Raw genomic sequence first — 20204 nt, forward strand, 5'->3', positions numbered from 1 at the left:
GGACCTATCCTGAATTATTCATGCAGACATTTTGTATAATTCTTTTTACAATATGTGATTCAGAGTCTTACAAGTAATGAAACAAAAATTCTCATCAACCAATCTAAAAATTTATTAGCATTATCACTTGGCTGATAGTTTATTTAGACACCAATAAAACAGTTGGAAACTGTTTATAGCTAAAATTCAGTAATTCCTTGAAATTCGACAGTCGGCACTTCCCTTAAGGGTATCGGCGGGGTCGGGGGTTAATTTTGAATGACGGTGTTTCAAACTTGCACAGGTGTTACCTCTAGTTTGACTAAAGATGCACACAAAAATTTCAGGTGAATTAGATAAAAACACTTTTTTTAACAAATATTTTTCTTTAAAAACATAGCATTTTTTATTTGTTTTTTAAAGTGTATCTCCTTCCTTATTTATCATTCAATTTAAAGAAAAAAGTAATAGCAGAAAGTTTAATACCTATCAAATAAAACGACAAACTCAGAAATCCAATATGTGATGTGTGCTATTTAAAAAAATATTTTAAAAAATTCAATAAAAAATACCCTAAAATTATGTATTAGATATTGGTAAAAAAATTTTTTAGAAAAAAAAAAAAAAAATAAATAAATTTGCGATGTGTTCTCTCACTATCTTTATTCCAATTCTTTTTAGATTATTAAAATCCATTCATAAATAAGGGAGTTTTTAGAATTTGAATGTAGAAAATGTATGTTTTGAGAAAAAACGCAGTTAAAGTTTGCTACCAATTATTTTGCTTTCAGAAGCATATAAAGTTTCTTGGAAAAGCCTACATGGCGTCCGTTTCCTTCTTTTTTATAAGAGATATTATTCCCTCTAAAAAACAAACATTTATCACTTGAAGAAAATAGTTTATATTATTTTTGGGGGGTTATCGTAGAACGCCACTCTACTCTTGTGCTGCCAAGTTTTTAGAAGGCTAATGAGCCCCTCCTTCATATCCTCCTTTTGATGTTCTTTGCTTCTTTTGCTTTCTGGAATGCATAGCAGACCTTCGTTCCTGGTCTTCTCTTTCATGTGAAGGCCTTTCAGGTTTTCTCCTGTCGTTTTTCTCATAATAGGTAGCAATGAACTTGGTGCATAGCCGATATTATGTATTGCAGCAATATGTTTTGATATATAAATGAGCTGTTGTTTCACCGATATATTTCTGTTTTCACACTTTCAGATGGCACCTCACACTTACACGTTAGTTTCAAGTCAACATCAAAACTGTTTTTATCAATTTCAAGTGTTATATTGCTGTCCCACTGCCCGCAGTACGTCGAACTAAAAGCGTCTTTTAGAGCTCTCAAGGGTAATGAAACTATTTCTCCATCATTGCTTACACTCAGAACGTCTTCTTTTTCAGTCATATAACTTCTCAATAAAAAAAAACTCCTTAGGTTGGCTCCTGATAAAACACTGACATCACCTGCTACATCAGGGAAAGCAATTACATCTTGAAAATGCTCATTCTCTTCCTCCTCCCCCTCATCATCAGATAACTTCAAAACAAAGTCGTCGGTGCCATCATCATCATCATCTTGATATATTTGTGCAAAGGAATAATAGATTTCCCTCGGAGCTTCATAATAGGAAGTATTGGCATCTCTTCAGCACACATGGCAGGTGGCGACATGTCAGAAGCTACATTAGCTCTCTATACTTTTAGTTTCAAGATAAAGTTTTTGATATTATGAGCTTGCTTCCCTTCGTTTATTAAACTTCTTTTTTGGCATGTTAGTAGTATACTATAATACACAATTGATGTCTAAAAGTCTGAGGAGGTTGTGTTGCAATTGATTGAAAATAACAAATACACGATTGCATAAAAAAAATACAAGAATTCTCCCTCGAGACAAGTGGCTCGCATTATTCAGTCATGGGAAGAGTTGCCATCTTTATCAGGAAAACATATTGTACGGCATACGAAACAAAATGCTATGAAAAGAAACTCAAATACTTAAAGAATGAATAGAAAATGAAATAGTAAAACCATCCCTAACCAGACCTTTAATTCTCTACTTGGATGTGGCCTTTAAATTGGCCTTTAAACCATTTAAAAAGCTTCGTATTGATATGATCTTACGTGTGGCAATGGCCGGGACCCAGATGTATGGAAATATGACGATAACTCATTTTCACGAATTTGAGCCAATTTCGCCAAAATTACAGGCCGCCGATACCCTTAAGAAACTGAGGTTTCTATACACTAAATAGACTTTTCAAGACCTATTATTATTATTGTTATTATTATTATTATTATTGTTGTTGTTGTTGTTGTTGTCGTTGTTGTATTTTTTGCTGTTGTAGAATTAGATTAAATTGAATTTATATGCAAAGGATGATGTTAAGCATTGGTTTTACAAGTACATACTAAGACTAATGTAGAAATGTTATTTCACTAAAAAAAATCCTTAATGCCAGAAAAGTAGGTGATTAACTTAATTTTTCATATTTTTAACTTCTTTTTCAGACAGCAGTTGGGCTGTATGAGGATTTGGAGAAAATGTCTGGGTTAATGACACAGTATTGTGAGTCTTATGTCGGTTCCTGTTATGAACCTCGGCAAGGGGAAATGTGTTTGGCAAAGTTTAGTGAAGGTAATTATCTTTTGTATGGTTCTTTTGTGTTACAAAAAAGTTGCTACATACATGATTTGAACTGTATTTAAATTTCCACCCTTTTTTGGGGGGGTTAATTCGTTTCATTTATTTATTTATTTATTTATTTATTTATTTTTTTTTCAAAATAAATATTTTGAGAAGTTTTTATAAGTTTTAAGCTGTACTTCACCAGTTTTGTGTAAACAGTAGTATATTGGTAGTAGACTGTCCTTTCAGTATCTTAAAAATACATTTGTAGCTAAGGTCAGTAGCACTAAACATAGTGATTTTTTTTTTATGGGTTCACCAAATTTATTTTATTCTGTTTAAATCATGGGATCACATTCGATCTCCATTCCGAGTAAGAAAAAAACAAAAAAACACTAGCTGATTGAAGGGAATGGAGGAGGTAATTTCAGTAGAATTAAGGTCTTGTATTTATTTAACAGAATGCTTTGACAATGTAATTGTTGTATAGAGCACAAATTGGGGTTTTTACTTTAGCTGAGTAGCCATTTAGGAAGGGATTAGAGTTTCCAATGAAACAGTCAAGAAATGTTCATAACTTGTTGTTGGGCATGTAGTGAGCTTTAATGCACTTTTGAAGAATGGTAAGCATGTGAAAAGGTATTTGTCCTCAAGAGTGAAGGATTCTCACTCAGGTTTAGGATAGAGATGTCCAAGAAATTTGTGTCTTGGGGATACTGCTTGCTTTATCATAAAAGTTATTATTCTTAGAGATGTAAGTTTCTCCACTGTTAGAGAATGGTTGAAGCTTTTAATTTCCCTGATTTAACTGGAAAGTGAACCCCAAAACTTTCCTTGGATCTAATGACATAAATTGCATTTTTTATCTTCCTTCAATAGGTTTTCATAGTTATTTCTGCTAATTTATTCATTTTGATTGTGGAAGGCAGTGGTAGGAAAAATCAGAATGACTTCGGAAAAGTGCTTTGACATTTGACACCCAAAACTTTGTCTTATCTTAAAAATAAGTAATTAACAAAATATTGTCATTTATTGAGGAAAATGCACATGAACCTCTCAAATGAGAGAGAGGAAGGATAGAAATTGGAGAATAAATGAGATTTAGATCATGGAAATAATTAGGAATATTTTAGGGTAGTGAACGAGTATTCTTGTATTCTATATAAAAAAATATACATGGTCATGGTTCACAAGTAATAGGGTTAAAGGGATAAAAAAATCATTATAGTAACAAGAACTTTATCCCAAAAAATTTTGGCATACTTTGGACTGCAATCAGCCAGCCATCACATAAGGGCTACGGTTACATTATTTGATTGCTCCTTTCAGAAGTTGGATGTTTTCTGGGATATACCTGGAAAAGATATCAACATAGTTGTAGTCATAAACAAATCTAGTTTGGTCAATTCTTGAAAAATTATTCACAAATAGCATTGTTTTTAGATGAACAACACCATCATCATACAAAATCCCTATGGATTGTTTATATTATTCTTTTCCATTGACAGCTTTATAGTTCAATAATAGGCATAGTATAGGCTACAAACATTATGAAATATGTTGACTGATAAATTTAAGAACTATAATGTTATTAAGTTACTTTGATTACATTACAGCAATAATGCAAGCCCATAAAGGTTTTAAAGCAACTGGGATGTAGAAACCTAATGTTCAGAACGCCTTATTTTAATTTTCAGTTTCTTATTTTTTCTAAATTGAAATTTTTTAACATTATGAAATTAATCATTCCTTTATACATACTGTAATGAAGTTATTAAACTTGCCTTGTTGTAGGACACCAGCAATGAGGGCTGATCTAACTTATTGCAAGCTATAGCTTTCTTCCAAAGTTCCTCTTACCATGAGTAATGCTGTAAAGCAAATCCCAGCCTATTTTAACATTGTTCATATGTCAGTCAGGTGGTATATTTGCAGGAATATAATGTTGTGTAGTCTATTGTGGATTTGTCTTGCATTAATTAGGAGTAGACATTTTCTTTTAATTGGAACAGCATGTTGAGCAGCCTTAATGATCTACTGGTCTTTTGGAACAGAAAGTGCATGAGCCATCTATTCTATGGAATTTTATTTGTAATTAATTTATTTTTTATTTTTTCTTCTTTATCTTTTCTACCCCACTGATAGACTCAAGGGTTGTTATACAATTTTACAGAGAAATGTTATCCTTATGCAAATTAGAAATTGATGATTACAAATATTTTGTTATTATTATTATTATTATTATATTTTATTATTATTATTATTATTAATTATTAAGGGGGCCGGCCGGCTAATGCCATTTTTTAAGGGAAGGAGGGACTTTGATATTCATAAAAACACTTAACCCTTAAACGCCTACTGGACGTATTTTACCTTCGAGATAAATTGTCTGTCGGGTGCCGACTGGACGTATTTTACGTTCGACATACGAAAGTTTTTTTTAAAATTCGCGGAAAAATACTTATCAGGCCTACCAGCCTAAAACTTTTGAATCACGCGCCTTGGGGGATGCTGGGAGTTCACGGATCAAGGCCTTGTTTTTGTTTTGAAGCGTGACCCAGGTGCGCATGCGCGATATCCCTTCTTCTCGCTCCAGCCAGCATCAGTAGCGCACCATCCGAGAGCGATCTTTTCGTGAAAAGCGTGTTTTTCTGGGACTTGTGCGAGACTTTGAGCATTTGTATTGCTACAGGACATTCGTAGATATGTCTCAACGACGTGTGAACCGTGAAAGGCGCGTTTTAACCCGTCGGAAGGGATCGTGTAAGGCGAGTTTTGGACCTGGATGCTGGCGAGGGGCCAAGCACCCAGCTATGACCCGCGCCTCAAGGCCGTTCTGTGCGGCCACGTGTGGCTGAAAGGTCATTTCAGGAAACACATCGTATGCCTTTGGTTACCCCTAGGAAGCATGTGGGCGTCCTTAGGGGCATTTGTAGGCATTTGGAGGCCTCCAACCAAGGGACATAGACGAGTATCTTTCGGAGCTTGATCGGGAACATGTCGCAAGTCCTCATTTTGATGGCGGATGGTCATCGAGTGATGAGGACATCAGTCCCGATGAAAGTGAGGATGAATATTTGCCCCCAATGTCCGTTCGAGGCTCACATCCCGAAAGTGAGCTCGAATTCAGTGGGTTCAGTGCTTACGAGGGGGAATCTGAGGAGGGAGGGGAGGGTGGGGGACGGGCTCAAGTTTTATCGCAGAGGACGATACAGAAAGTGAGGGCCTAAGTGAGGGTGATGGGCCAACGGGGGGGATAGTGTGCATCGTGCCCGCGCACGGGCACGTAGAAGGTTGGCTCGTCGCGCCAGCCAAGGTGAAGGTCGGTCGTCGGAGAGTGACGAGGGGTGGACGGAGGACCCCACCCCTCCTAACATGCACCCCTTCACGGCAACCCCTGGGATGACCGTAACCACCCAGTACCCCTGACTGTGTTTTGGGTTCATCCAGCTTTTCCTGACGCGGGAATTGCTGGAATACCTGGTACACGAGACGGTGGACTACGCTCGGTACTGCCGGTATGAGCTGAGGGACGACCTTGTCGTATTACTGGCGGGTTGCAACTTCATTGACATGGCGCATTTTTTTGGGGCTCCACATTTATTTTGGTATGACACCTGCTGTCGACGTTAGGCAATATTGGAGGAGAAATTATTTTTTATGTATGCCGAATGTGCCTGGCGTTATGTCCCGTGATAATTTCCTGGCGTTGGACAGGTACTTCAACGCCTTCAACCGAAGGGCCATACCCGGAATAACAGTGATCGCCTCATTTTAGTGCGTACAGTGTTGGATTATATCCGTGAGCGTGTAGTAATCTCGTGATTCCTGGAAAGAACCTGTCTTTGGATGAGGGGATGATGCCTTACAAAGGACGTCTTAGTATAAAAGTGTATAACCCCAAGAAGCCAAAGAAATATGGTGTGAAATTCTTTCTCATTACCGAGGCCAACACTGGATACGTTGTGGACTTTTCAGTGTATACCGGGGTCTTCTCCACGCTGCGTGACACTGTATTCAACCTTGTGGGACGTTTCCGTAACCAGGGATATCATCTGTTTATGGATAATATTATAACTCTGTATCCCTGGCCCAGGAACTGCATGAAGCAGGTGTTCACGTCAGTGGTACCCTTCGGTTGGTGCGTGGGGCCCCGAATGTCCTCAAGAGGTTCGCTAGTCATCCGCAACACCTGGCAAGAGGAGAGACAGAGTGGCGGCGGAAAGGGCGCTGTCTTCGTCATCTGTTGGAAGGGTGTCCGACTCTTCCCCATGATTACGACGAGTCATGAAACCCATCCAAGAAGAGATCGTACAGCGGAAGAAGACACGTCGACAGGGCCGAGTTGTGTTTGAGGAGTTTCGTACCGAGCGGCCTACTGTCATTGGGCACTACAACAGGCACTTGGGAGGAGTTGATCTCTTTGATCAGCTCTTCCAGTACTATCCCTCCAGGAGAAACCAGAAGGTGGACACAGAAGCTCCTCAAATACATCCTTCAGTTGGCCCTCCAAAATGCCTACATACTGTACTGTGGGTACCGCAGTGACAATCTTCCGAGGTTGACCCACATACAGTTCCTAGAGGTAGCTGGGAATGCCATCATCAACTTCGATCCCGATGAGTGGCCTTCCATAACTGACCCCCTGCCCCGAGCTGCAGATCTGCCCCTAGAGGAAAGGGCAGATAGGAGGGCCAACTTCGCTCGACCTGCCACCGCCCCTGCTGCCGCCGCCCCTGCTGCCGCCGCCCTGCTGCCGCGCCCACCCCCTGCTGCCGCCCGCCCCTGCTGACGACGCCCCTCTTGCTGCCGGCCCCGCCATCACCGCTTCTCGTCGGGTAGTGGACCCTGCGTGTCGGCTGCAGCCAGGGGAACACATACTGGAGGCCTTAGAAGGGCGAAGGCAGAAACGGTGCCGGGTGTGCCATATGAATGGCAGAAGGAGAGACACCCGGTTCTTCTGTCGTCTCTGCAAAGTTGCTCTTTGCAGGATAGGGGAGTGTGACTGAAAGTACCACACTAAGGTCATGTATTGGAGCGCGCCCCCTAAACCGACAGCGGAGGGCGCACGGGGCCGCCGGGTCCATCAGCAGTAAGGGCGCACGTCTCCCTCCTCCACCTGTACCTCGTCATGTCGAGGTGAAAAAAATGCAAGACTCTTCAATGGAGGAGGGACGAAAACAAGAATAGAACGAAGAGTCAGGATTACGAGTGAGTATTCTGCATTTATTTTATATTTAGTTTTATATTTATTACAATTTTTATATATATGAATGTGTGCATGATAAAATAATAAGAAGACATTTCATTGTATGCAAAATGAGAAGTGTCACCTGCATTCCTTTTATTTATGTATTGGTACCAGAATCGAAGAATGTAATATATATTTTACGATACAAAAAAAAAAAAAATTTTATATATATATATATATATATTATAAATTTTTTTTTTTGGGGGGGTAAGCAAATTACTTACAGTCGAGTAATATTCAATCATTTACTTCACTCTAAAACAAATTGCAAGTCTCTAGAACAATATCTCGATTTATGGTGAATATTTGAAAAAAATATTTTTATTCCCTCGCGCGCCGATTCTCGCCGAAAATCTCTGAAACGCGTAGGTCACATTCTCCTAATATTGTGCCTTTTCATATTACGCTTATTTTATAGTTTTATATATGGAAATGTGCGCAAAAACATGCACAATATAACAAAAAATATTGGAAGGTTGTAGCATTTATCATTTTGAAATATTTGCATATAAAGAACGATAAGTACGAAAAAACTACGATTGGTCAACTTTGACTCAACCGAAAAGGTAAAAAAACGCATTTGTAACATAAAAATCTTACAGTCTAGTAATATTCAATCATTTATCTTCATTTTAAAACAAATTGCAAGCCTCTAGAACAATATCTCGATTTATGGTGAATTTTTGAAAAAAATATTTTTTTCCCCTCCGCGCGCCGATTCTCGGCCGAAAATCTCTGAAACGCGCCTAGGTCACATTCTCCTAATATTTGAGCCTTTTCATTATTACGCTTTTTTTTAAAGGTTTTTATATATGGAAATGTGCGCAAAAAATGTGCACAATATAACTAAAAATATTGGAAGGTTGTAGCATTTATCATTTTTGAAATATTTGCATATAAAGTACGATAAGTACGAAAAAAACTACAATCGGTCAACTTTGACTCAACCGAAATGGTCAAAAAACGCATTTGTAACATAAAAATCTTACAGTCTAGTAATATTCAATCATTTATCTTCAATTTAAAACATATTGCAAGTCTCTAGAACAATATCTCGATTTATGGTGAATCTGATTCTCGGCCGAAAATCTCGGAAACACGTAGGTCACATTCTCCTAATATTTGAGCCTTTTCATATTACGCTTTTTTTTAGAGTTTCTATATATGAAAATGTGCGCAAAAAAACATGCACAATATAACAAAAATATTGGAAGGTTGTAGCATTTCTCATTTTTTTTTATATTTGCATATAAAAAAAACAAAAAAAAATTTTAAACAAAAATTCGACATTCGGTCAACTTTAACTCGTTCGAAATGGTCGAAAACTGCATTTGTAAGCTAAAACTCTTACAGTATCGTAATATTCAATCATTTTCCTTCATTTTGAAACAAATTGCAAGTCTCTATAACAATATTTTGATTTATGGTGAATTTTTTTAAAAATTATTTTTTTAATCCGCGCGCTACGAATTCATGCATCATTTTGTGTAATAATATTTTCTCTGTGTTGCTTTTATCGTTTTTACAATGTGTTATAATATCAAAATGATCGCAATTTAGTGCACATTACAACGAAAAAAAAGTAACTTGTTACCTCTAACCGTTTGGCGCACAGCACGATTTGAATACAATTATATATGAAATTTCGTTTTTGCGCTATCATATATCGCATTGTTTATATATGATAATGATAATTTTTTTTCATTTCTGATGGTTGCATACTAAACTTCAAGCAATGACAAAAAAAGGAGCCAAAAATGAACTCTTAATCTTGAAAACTAAGTATGCTGTGATTTTTTGAAAAAAATATATTTTTTCCGCTTACGCGCTCACTCTCAACCCCTCCCCTCCGGCACATGGGAGTCATTTTTTATTTACCGCTTCGGCGTTTAATGGTTAATAAGGTGACTTGGGACATTTCCAAACCGCATATGATTTTCGCCTCTGACCTTCGGTTTTGTGACGCCAGGGCGATTTATCCCGAAAATAACCATTTTTCAAATTCTATCTCCTCCCTTGATATTTAATATTAAGACCTGGGATTACTACCATATATAGACCTGATGTAGACTTCCAATCGAATGGGGAGTTTTTTTTTTTTTTTTTTTTTTTTTTTTTTTTTTCTAGACATGAATTTTTCAATATGGTAAAAAAATAAACCCTTTAAATCAGGAGAAAAAAATTTATAAAAAAAGACAAAACAAAAATTGGAAAAAAAGGACTCTATTTGATGTTCTATAATGTCTTTCTGAGTTATATACCAAATTCCAATGTTATAGCTTTAAAACGAAGTGAGAAGATAGATTTTGAAGGTCAATAAGTATAGTTTTGAGATATGGGCGTTCAAAGTTTTCCTTCGTATTTCTATAAAGACAATATTAATAAATAATGATTATTATGAATGTATATTTCTTTTTTGTGTATTGATAAACCAAAACTATTTTATTTATCATAATTTAATAATAAATGTATGATACTTTGCTCATATACCATAGCCTGGGGCACTGCTTGAGGCAAGATGGGGCACTCCTTCCTACGCAATTCTCTTTCTCCCTTTCACTAACTCGGCTTATTAAAGCGAATTTTCTTCTTCTGTATGTTAGCGAGATGTTTTCCTTGTATTTTCCTCTTTGGCATGATGAAATTCTTGCCGAAACAAAGATAAAGAAATGTAAATGCAAGAGAATGTCAGAGGTGAAACTCGAAGGTGTACTCTCTTTTTACAAAGACAATTTAATAAATCATGATTATTATGAATTTCATATTCCATTTTGGGTATTAAAAAACCAAAACTTTGTTATTTATCATAAATGAAGATCTCTTTGCTCATAGATCGTAGCCTTGGGCACAGTGTGACTCGTGCTGTCAAGCAAATCAAGACGTTACGTACGCAACCCTCCCCTCTCTTTTCACTAACTACGCATATATTATGATATTCTGTAATAATACTTGAGCAATTTTTCTTCGTCTGTATGTTAGCGAGATGTTTTCCTTGTCTTTTCCTCATTGGCATGATGAAATTCTTGCTGAAACATAGATAAACATATATAAAAGCAAGCAAATGTCAGAAGTGAAATCGAACGAGTAAACTACTTGAAGTTTGTGATCGCACTAAATCATGACTGGACTTGGTAGCTGAGCTGAAGTCTCCCTTCTCAACTCGGGGAATGTCTACAGATGCCATTTCTCCCAATTTCTTTGACAATAATTATCAAAATTTACGATAATAGAAGAAATATTGCATTTTCTTGTACGGATGAGTGTTTTAGGCCAATTGAGTTACATTAACTAATTACCCTGTAACTACGAAAGTAAGAGGAATTTTGACGAAATATTTCGTATACGTATTCTCAATTGCCATATGAAGCTCCATGAATTTTTTCATGACTGCATTTTTCGCCCTATACCACCATATATAGGGGTTCCGGCCTGCCCCTTTAATCAGACCACTGAGTTCATTTATTTAGTCCTAACAGCCCTTATTAAAAATCAAGTTTAAATTATTTGTTTTAAATTACAGCCTTATTAAAGATCAAGTTTAGGTTTTTTACTTTGAATTACTGCTTTCTTTAGCCGATTTGTTTCCAAAACTTAACATTTGTTGTCATTTATATCTTGAGCATTTATACTAAGAATACTTACTCTGCATTCTATGCTTACAATTACCTCCCCACTTTATGAACATTCAGAGATATGAACTGATAGGGTTGCAAGTTAAAATAGTTTTCAGAGCACTCCCCTTTGCCACCCATAAGTTCAAATTTTGCTTTGCATGCATATATACTATTGTATATTTCCTTGTACCACTTCACTTTCCAAAATCTAATTTGTAATTATACAACTTCCCCAGTAATTATTTAGCTAGAGTTTCACTTGCCGGCAGTCAAAATCCCGAAATTCGCAGGTGGCGCTAATTTTTTATTTGTTTTGGTTAAGTAGCAGAACCCCACCCACCTTTGGGGCAAGAGAGAGGAACAACACAGCAAAGAGCTCAGTTTGTTTCTGCTGGGTGATGGCTATGGTTGTTGGTTGCAGTTATTCCTGAAAAATATTTTTGGACTTTCTTTTTGTAACTGCAATTGGTGAAGTGCTCGGTTCTTGTATTAGCTGTCTTGGCAAATCATTTAGACAGCGTTAGGTTCTTTGATAAGAACTAATTTTTTGGTTATACGTTCTTGTTTTTTCCTTGGTGACCATCAGGTCTTGGTGTTTTTGAACGATGTTGGACACAGGTTCTGCTAGCTTTAGGTATTGCATTAGAGGTTGCAAGACTAGGCTAACCAAGGAATCGTATGATAATCACACTTTGTGTGCCCGCATTCGCGGTATTTTTCTATGAGAATTATCCACAAATTCCTGGTTTTTTTTATCAATTTCATCATAAAATGCACTTTTTGTGATAAAACTATTAAAAAAAACAAAGCATGAAATTTTTAGTGGTTTTTCTTGAGTTTTAACTAACAAAATAGGCTGTTTTTTAGCATTTTTATAGGGGTTCCAAACATTCGTGGGTTCTAACTATTCACAGGGGGGTCTGGTACTCATCCCCCATGGGGGGGGGTGGGGGGGGGGGGGGGGGCGGGGGGGGGGGGGGGGGGGGGACCAGCGATATGGGGGGGCCACGTATGTTCATTTGATTAGTAAATGTAATGACTGTTTTGTTTGGGATGAAAGGAAGTGGAAGAGTTTGGAATCTCATCTAAAGAAATTAGAGACAGGAAGAGAAAAGCTTTGATTAGGGCTAATTCAAAATCAGCTAGCTGGGATTTTTCTCAATTGAAGTTAGAACTGAGCATTCCTGTATATCTTTATAGCTCCCGCTCCTACTTTTCTTGCTGTTACCACCTTCTCGGTTTTGGCAGGCTCCTGCAACTTCTGATCCCAACCCCATCACCTGTATAAGAAGGAAAGATTAATAAGCATTTTGTTCTGTTAGCACAGACTATGGAGGAGCTTGGTTTGTCTGTGAAAGTCCTAATGGACAAGGCAAAAAGTGATAGTGTTGTGTCAATGGTTTTGTCTTCCTCAGCTAAGAAGACTTGTAAATGAGATAGATGCTTGGTTGTGCTTGAAAAGAGGGACCAACAAAGGCAAAAGACCTCCGTTTTTTGTTTTTACGGCATTCTTGAATCTCTAGATGAGATACTTGTCGTATGCTACGAAAGAGGCTCCTTCCTTGCGTGTTTGCGCCTCTTCACAGGGAGATTTTCTGGTCTTGTAGATGCAGCCAGATTCTTGGCTTTTCTTCGGTGGAAGATTTTGTATCCTGTTCCTCGGAGTTAGCACCAAATGTTCTTTGGAAGGTAAGGCATTTTCAAGGTATTTGAAGTTACCAAACTCTCTCGATTGGTCCGCTGGCGCTCTGGCCTGCAAGATTAGGTCTTGCCCCTTCACTTTTGGAGAACCTCCTGGTCGATTGGATGGGAGTTCTTTTGTGTATTAATAACCAGGATTAGGGACGGTTCCCATGACGTGGCTCTCTACACAATGGGAATGCTCAAGAAGAGGGAGCTCTGGTGTTCCTACACTCGAAGGGCATTACTTCCTCGCAGAGAGATCAGCGCTATTATTTTCACCCTTAGATAAGAGACACTTGTTTCCTGAAGACACAGTTTTAGGAATTGCTTTAGATCTGGAGAAGAAATGTATGCAGAATCTCCTTGCCCTGTCTTCCAAAAGACCAAGAGATCCTCCAGCGATGGTTTCGAGCCAACCTCTTCCTTCAAGAGGCCAGTCCTTTTGGGCCAGACAGAAATCCCTCGCAAGATCAAGAGGAAGTATGAGGTTCTTTTCTAAATCTGTCAAGAAAATGTCATTCTCCGCACGAGTATAGGAGCCAGACTAATCATTTTTTGGAAGGTTGGCAGAGAAAAAGGGGCAGAACCTTGGATTGTCAAGGTTCTGAAGGAAGGTTACATTATCCCCTTCCTCAGGAAGCCGCCCCTTAGTCAGCATGCCAGTCATCTTAATGGCTTATGCAAGAGGATCAGGGAGGTTTTTGGTTCTAGAGGATGAAGTAACTTCTCTTGTTAGAAAGGGAGAGGTAGAACTCCTTCAAGATCGTTACTCTCCTGGGTACTACAATCATCTCTTTGTAGTCCCTAAGTCATCGGGGGGGGGCTGAAGGCCCATCCTGGATGTCAGCATCCTGAATGACTTCGTCATAAAGGCAAAGTTCAAGATGGAATCGGAAACAAACCAAACAGTCCTGTTGTCCATTGCGCTCTTGAAATGGTGTTATGGATCGTGATCCAATCAGGTTCTTTAGTACAGTACATTAAGAAAAAGGATTCAACACCAACAATTAAAACACAGGATACGAATATAGAAAGAAACTCAAACAGAACACGAGTTTATTTACAAGTCTATTCACAAAGGTAAATGCAGGATGATTTCTCCAATTTACATAACAAAATTCAATCTGATTAATATTTGAGGGGGGAACAGTACAGTAATAAAATACTTGCTGGGCAGTTTTACAGCTGTTAGCTTCACAAGGGGACAGTATAACTTCAGCTGGGATTCTTGTTATCTTTGTTACGCCAGGAAGGAATGACTTAGTCTTGAAACTTGAAGGAAGGGTTACTTCTCAAAACCAACAGGACGTTTCTTTTCTGAAAGGGTATACTCGTTATTGGGATCTTATCTCTCTCTCTCTCTTCTCTCTCTACTAACCCTATCCCCCCCCCCCCACTCTGACTACAACTCTAAATTTCTTGTCTCCTTTCCCACTTTCTCTCGTGATTCCTCTTTCTCACTTATTCCTTCATCTCTTCCTTTCTTCACTTATCTCTGTTCCTTTTCTTATCTTTGTTCCCTTCTTCTCTTCTCTGATGATCTGATCCTCTATACTTCCTCAGAGTCCTATATATATTAATATATTTAATATATAGATATAATAAAAGGATTTAGAGGTGTCCAATCAGACGACAGTCATGTACACGTGTTTTATTATTAAGAAACGTTTCATGTTGTCAACAACAACATCATTCAGTCTGCAATTGAAATTCAACATTAAAATAAACTCAGACAGTTTACGTGTAAAGTTAGAAATATTATTGAAAGGAATTTGGTTTTTTGAAACTTAATCTTATTCCCATGAATCCACAAAAAATTGGAGGGTTTTTTTTAATTACAAGGACAAATTACAGGATTTCATGAAGTCCAATATCATATATAAAATTTTGAATGCCCAAGATGTCTTGGTATTTATGTTGGTTCTTCACGGAGACTGTTACAAGTCCGTTATTACAGCCATTTGGGATTAAGTTATAGAACTGGGTCCAGAATCTCTAATCCCGAGTTCTCTAATATAAGAATTCATGCAAAGAGTTGTAAGGTTACTACCGAAAAGAAACATTTTTCTATAATTGGCACCACAAAGCAAACTACCCATCTAACTACCCTTGAGTCATTGTTTATTAAGCACCTTTCACCTAGTTTAAACTCCAACACCTCGTCATCTCCTCTCTCTCTGGCGTGAGGTTTACGTTGTATGCAGACCTTACCGTTTTTAGTCACTCAGCTCTTTCCTTCTTTGTGAATAGGTAGTTTTCTTTCTCATTCCCTATTTTAGCGTTCTGATTATTTTTAATTTTTAAAATTTTATTGTAATTTTTTAAGTTTATTTAATTTCTATTGTAATTTTTAAGTTTATTTTAATGTTTGAATTTCAATTGCAGACTGATGATGTTTTGTTGACAACATGAAACGTTTCTTAATAATAAAACACGTGTACATGACTGTCGTCTGATTGGACACCTCTTCCTTTATATTCATGGTTTTCCTGATGTGATATATATATATATATATATATATATCTATATATATATATATATATATATATATATATATATATATATATATATATATATATATATATATATATATATATATATATATATATATATATAGTACGTCAATCTTGGAACTAGCCTGAAAGGGGTTAACCACCTAACGTTTCCATCCCAAGAACTTTTCAGAAGACTCTGGACGAAATGTTACATCATGTCCAAAGCGTCCTGTTGCTAACGATGACCATGTGCAGGAGTTCCGCAAAACAACAGAGTATTCTCGAACAATCATGAGAACAGACACCCTAAGCACGTTCAGGAATACTTCCCTGCTGCAGATCTACTCAAAAAAGATATATTTTCCTTTTCTTTGATATGTTTCTTTGCTATAAAGTGATTACCATGACATTTTCCCCTAAAAGAAAAAAATAAATCGACTGATTGTATTTTATTTTTTTTCAAAGTGAAACAAGAGTCAAACAACAGAGGAACAACACTGCATAAAGCTGTAACTCAGCCAAACAAGCTCACTTCTCAATTCATTCATCCAACCGTGCTAAAATAGAAAATGGTCATCAGACTAACTCATTCCGAAAAATCTCTTTAGAGGCTATCAGCTATAACATTATCTTTTCAGGTTATAGTCTTGTTGTAACTCTAAACTCCAATGCATTAGATGTTTATTCTTATTCTTAAACCTCTCCAAATAAACTAACGAATTATGATCAGTATACACATAAATCTCAAAGTGTTGTAAGACTGTAACTAAACTAAACAGTTACCTTTCAACAGTTGAATAATTCTGCTGCGTTTTATTCAGTTTCTTTGAATAATAGGCAACTGGACGTTTCATTCCTTTTCACTTCTGCAACAAAATCCCTTCTACCCCAATATCACTGGCATCGATCTATAAATAAAATTCCTTATCAAAATCAGGTAACAATAGAACTGACTCGTGAATCATTATAGCCTTTAACTTGTGGAAAGCTTCTACTCGTGTTATCAGATACAAAACTGCGCCCTTTCCTAAACAGATTAGTGATGTAGTCCTCTCTACCTTCTTCAAGCATTAAATTTTATTTTAATATTTCCTAAGGACCTTTAGCCGAGGGACTGAAAACCAGCTCGAAAGGGCTAAATTAGGTGGTGTCATTCGGTGCCAACTGTAAAGCTAACAAAACAAAAAGTAGCTTTTCTTCCCTGTCATGTTCAAAGTTAGTACACAATTTTCGTAAACAACTCTTAACTTTTGATGAAACTGCTCCACAATGCCTTGTGATTCGGGGTGATAAGGTGTGGAAGGTAAAAGTTTAATTACCTAACTTGTTCATTCTATCCCTAAAATATTTGGATACAAAATTACTTTGTATAATACGAGGCAGACCAAACTTAGAAAAATAATTCAACAAGTGTTTAACTACGGTCCTTGCGTTACAGTTTCTTAAGGAAATTGCCTCTGGATAGCAAGTTAGTCTATCAATGATTGTTAATAGATATATATTCCCTCCCGTACTTCTAGGCAACGGTCCAACGATATCAATAACAACATTCTCAAAACGTTCGCTTGCTGAAGGAATATTACACAACGGAGCTCTGGGAATTACTTGATCAGTTTTCCAGCAAGTTGGCAATCATGACAACTTGAAACATATCTCTCTTCACATCACTTCTCATTTTAGGCCAAAAGTACACCATACTAATGCACTTGAAAGTTTTATTTACTCCCAAATGTCCTTATCATCATGCGCCAACTTCAAAAGTAATTCACGAAGCTTCCTAGGGACCATTAATTGTTCGATAATCTCCTCTTTGCTACCTGACTTAGGACGAACATAACGCACAACTTCGTCTTTTAAACAAAACGTTTCCTTACACATTATCGAGATCATCATCCTGCTCACATTAAAAAATTCGGGTTAGTGTCTCATCCTCTCTGAAACTTGACTAACTCATCCTTATTCAAAAGGTTTGTGCCTAATTCAACAAAGGACAAATAACCCGTGTTCGGAAATCCACCTAACATGACTTTTTCTTCCATATTGATTTCTGCCCTGTTTGGCACACACTCCTAATTAGGGAGACAGCAGCTCTGGTGTCCCGAAGCAAGACTATTTCTCTTGAGTCCCCTCCTCCAAGAGAGGAAACTACACCTTCTGACAGAAATTCCTCACAAAATTTCCTATTTTCTTTCAGCACATCATTTCTACTTGACGAAAGGTTAACCCTTTAACGCCGAAGGGGTATAATAAAAATCGTCTCCCGTATGCCGGCGGGGTCTGGGAGTGAGCGCCAAAGCGGAAAAACTTTTTTTTTTTTCAAAAAATCACAGCCCGCTTAGTTTTCAAGAGTAAGAGTTCATTTTTGGCTCCTTTTTTGTCATTGCCTGAAGTTTAGTATGCAACCATCAGAAATGAAAAAAAATGTCATTATCATATATAAATAATGCGATATATGATAGCGCGAAAACAAAATTTCATATATAATTGTATTCAAATTGCGCTGTGAGCAAAACTGTTAAAGCTAACGAGTTAATTTTCTTGTTGTATTGTACACTAAATGCAATCATTTTGGTATATAACACATTGTAAAATGATCAAAGCAACACAGAGAAAATATTATCATAAAATGATGCATGAATTTGTAATGCTCGGACGTAAAAAAATGTTTTTTTCAAAAATTCACCAGAAATCGAAATATTGTTCTAGAGACTTCCAATTTGTTTCAAAATGAAGATAAATGATTGAATATTGCTATACTGTAAGAGTTTTAGCTTACAATTGCAGTTTTAGACCATTTCGGACGAGTTGAAGTTGACCGAATGTCGAATTTTTATATATAAATATATTTTTTATATGCAAATATTTCTAAATATTATGCTAGAGACTTCAAATTTGTTTCAAAAGGAAGATAAATGACTGAATATTACTAGACTGTAAGAGTTTTAGCTTACAATTGTGTTTTTTGACCATTTCGGTAGGGTCAAAGTTGACCGAAGGTTTTTTTTTTTATTTATCGTGATTTATATGTAAATATTTCGAAAATGAGAAAAGCTACAACCTTCAATTATTTTTTGTTTATTCTTCATGTAATTGCACACATTTTCATATATAAAATTCTATGAAACGCCTTATATGAAACGGAGCAAATGTTACGAGAATGCGACGTACACATATCGGAGATTTGCAGCGAAAAATCCTCGTGCGGAGGGAAGGAAAAAGTTTTTTTCAAAAATTCACCATAAATCGAAATATTGTGCTAGAGACTTCGAATTTGTTTCAAAATGAAGATAAATGACGAATATTACTAGACTGTAAGGGTTTTGGCTTACAATTGCGTTTTTCTACCAATTCGGTAGAGTCAAAGTTGACCAAATGTGTTTTTTTTTTTTATTTATCGTGATTTATATGCAAATATTTCAAAAATGAGAAAAGCTACAACCTTTAGTTATTTTTGTTGTATTCTACATGAAATTGTGCACACTTACATATATAAAACTCTATGAAACGCGTAATATGAAATGGAGCAAATATTACGAGAATGCGACATACGCATTTCGGAGATTTGCAGCGTAGAATCCGCGCGCGGAGGGAAGGAAAGTTTTTTTTTTCAAAAATTCACTATAAATCTAAGTATTGTGCTAGAGACTTCGAATTTGTTTCAAAATGAAGATAAATGACTGAATATTATTTATAGTACTTGGTGTTTTGTTCATGAAACTTACCTGTCAGATATATATATAGCTGTATTTTCTGAAGTCCGACAGAATTTCAAAAACTTCCGGCACACACAGTGGTCGGCCAGGTGGTTAGTACCCATTCCCGCCGCTGGGAGGCGGGTATCAGGAACCATTCCCATTTTCTATTCATAATTTTTCTGTCGCCGGTGCTGGAAACACCTGTTTTCAGTACCTCCGTCTTAGGATTTTGGAAACTTCATTGCCGCTAAATATCCTAATTGTATTTTGATTTATTTACTTGGATTTGTGGCTAGGCATACGCTATCTTAAATTGATTTGAATTTGATTCATTTTTGTATATCTGAATCTAGTTAGGCTGGTTTCAGAGGGTGTTGTCTGCAAAGATAGGGTGTGGCTACCGAAAGCTTCGGTAGTTCCGCACTTGATATGCACGAGGGCTATGGGTCTTGCTTCTTTGTTGAGATTTGTCATGTAAGGTGTGTGAGACTTTGTCTAATTCCGTAAGGAAGACGTATGATTCGTATGTAGGCAATTAATCAGTAAACAAAAGTCAGGGTAGGCTAACCTACCTGTAGACTTTATTTTGCCTAACCCTGTAGTATGGCCTACGGGCTATAAATATGTCTCGTGAGGTAATGCCCTTTACGTTATAGATTCCATCTGTATCTTGGACTCTAAGGTGCTCGCTCTCCTATCATTGTGGTGAAGAGTGCTACTTCTGTAGTTGTTACTCCTAACCCTGTAATGTTGCCTTCGGGCCCTAAACAGTTTCTGTAGAGGGTATTGCCCTTTCTCTGATACTCTATCAATTCGTAACTTAGAATCGAAAGTGCTGGCTTTGGAGAGCAAAAGTGAAGTGG

The 20204-nt window shown here is 37.0% G+C and overlaps 1 protein-coding gene across 1 annotated transcript in view; it reads left to right on the forward strand.

The window, feature by feature from the left end:
* Nucleotides 1-20204, forward strand: part of LOC135215286 (tudor domain-containing protein 1-like) — a 219273-nt gene that overhangs the window by 148027 nt on the left and 51042 nt on the right. The window contains exon 3 of the mRNA XM_064249830.1: nucleotides 2486-2612. Coding sequence (XP_064105900.1) covers nucleotides 2519-2612 — 94 coding nt within the window. The 5' untranslated portion in view covers nucleotides 2486-2518. The remainder of the gene's footprint in view (nucleotides 1-2485; nucleotides 2613-20204) is intronic.

Source organism: Macrobrachium nipponense, chromosome 5 (genome assembly GCF_015104395.2).
Source record: "Macrobrachium nipponense isolate FS-2020 chromosome 5, ASM1510439v2, whole genome shotgun sequence".
Classification (NCBI taxonomy): domain Eukaryota; kingdom Metazoa; phylum Arthropoda; class Malacostraca; order Decapoda; family Palaemonidae; genus Macrobrachium; species Macrobrachium nipponense.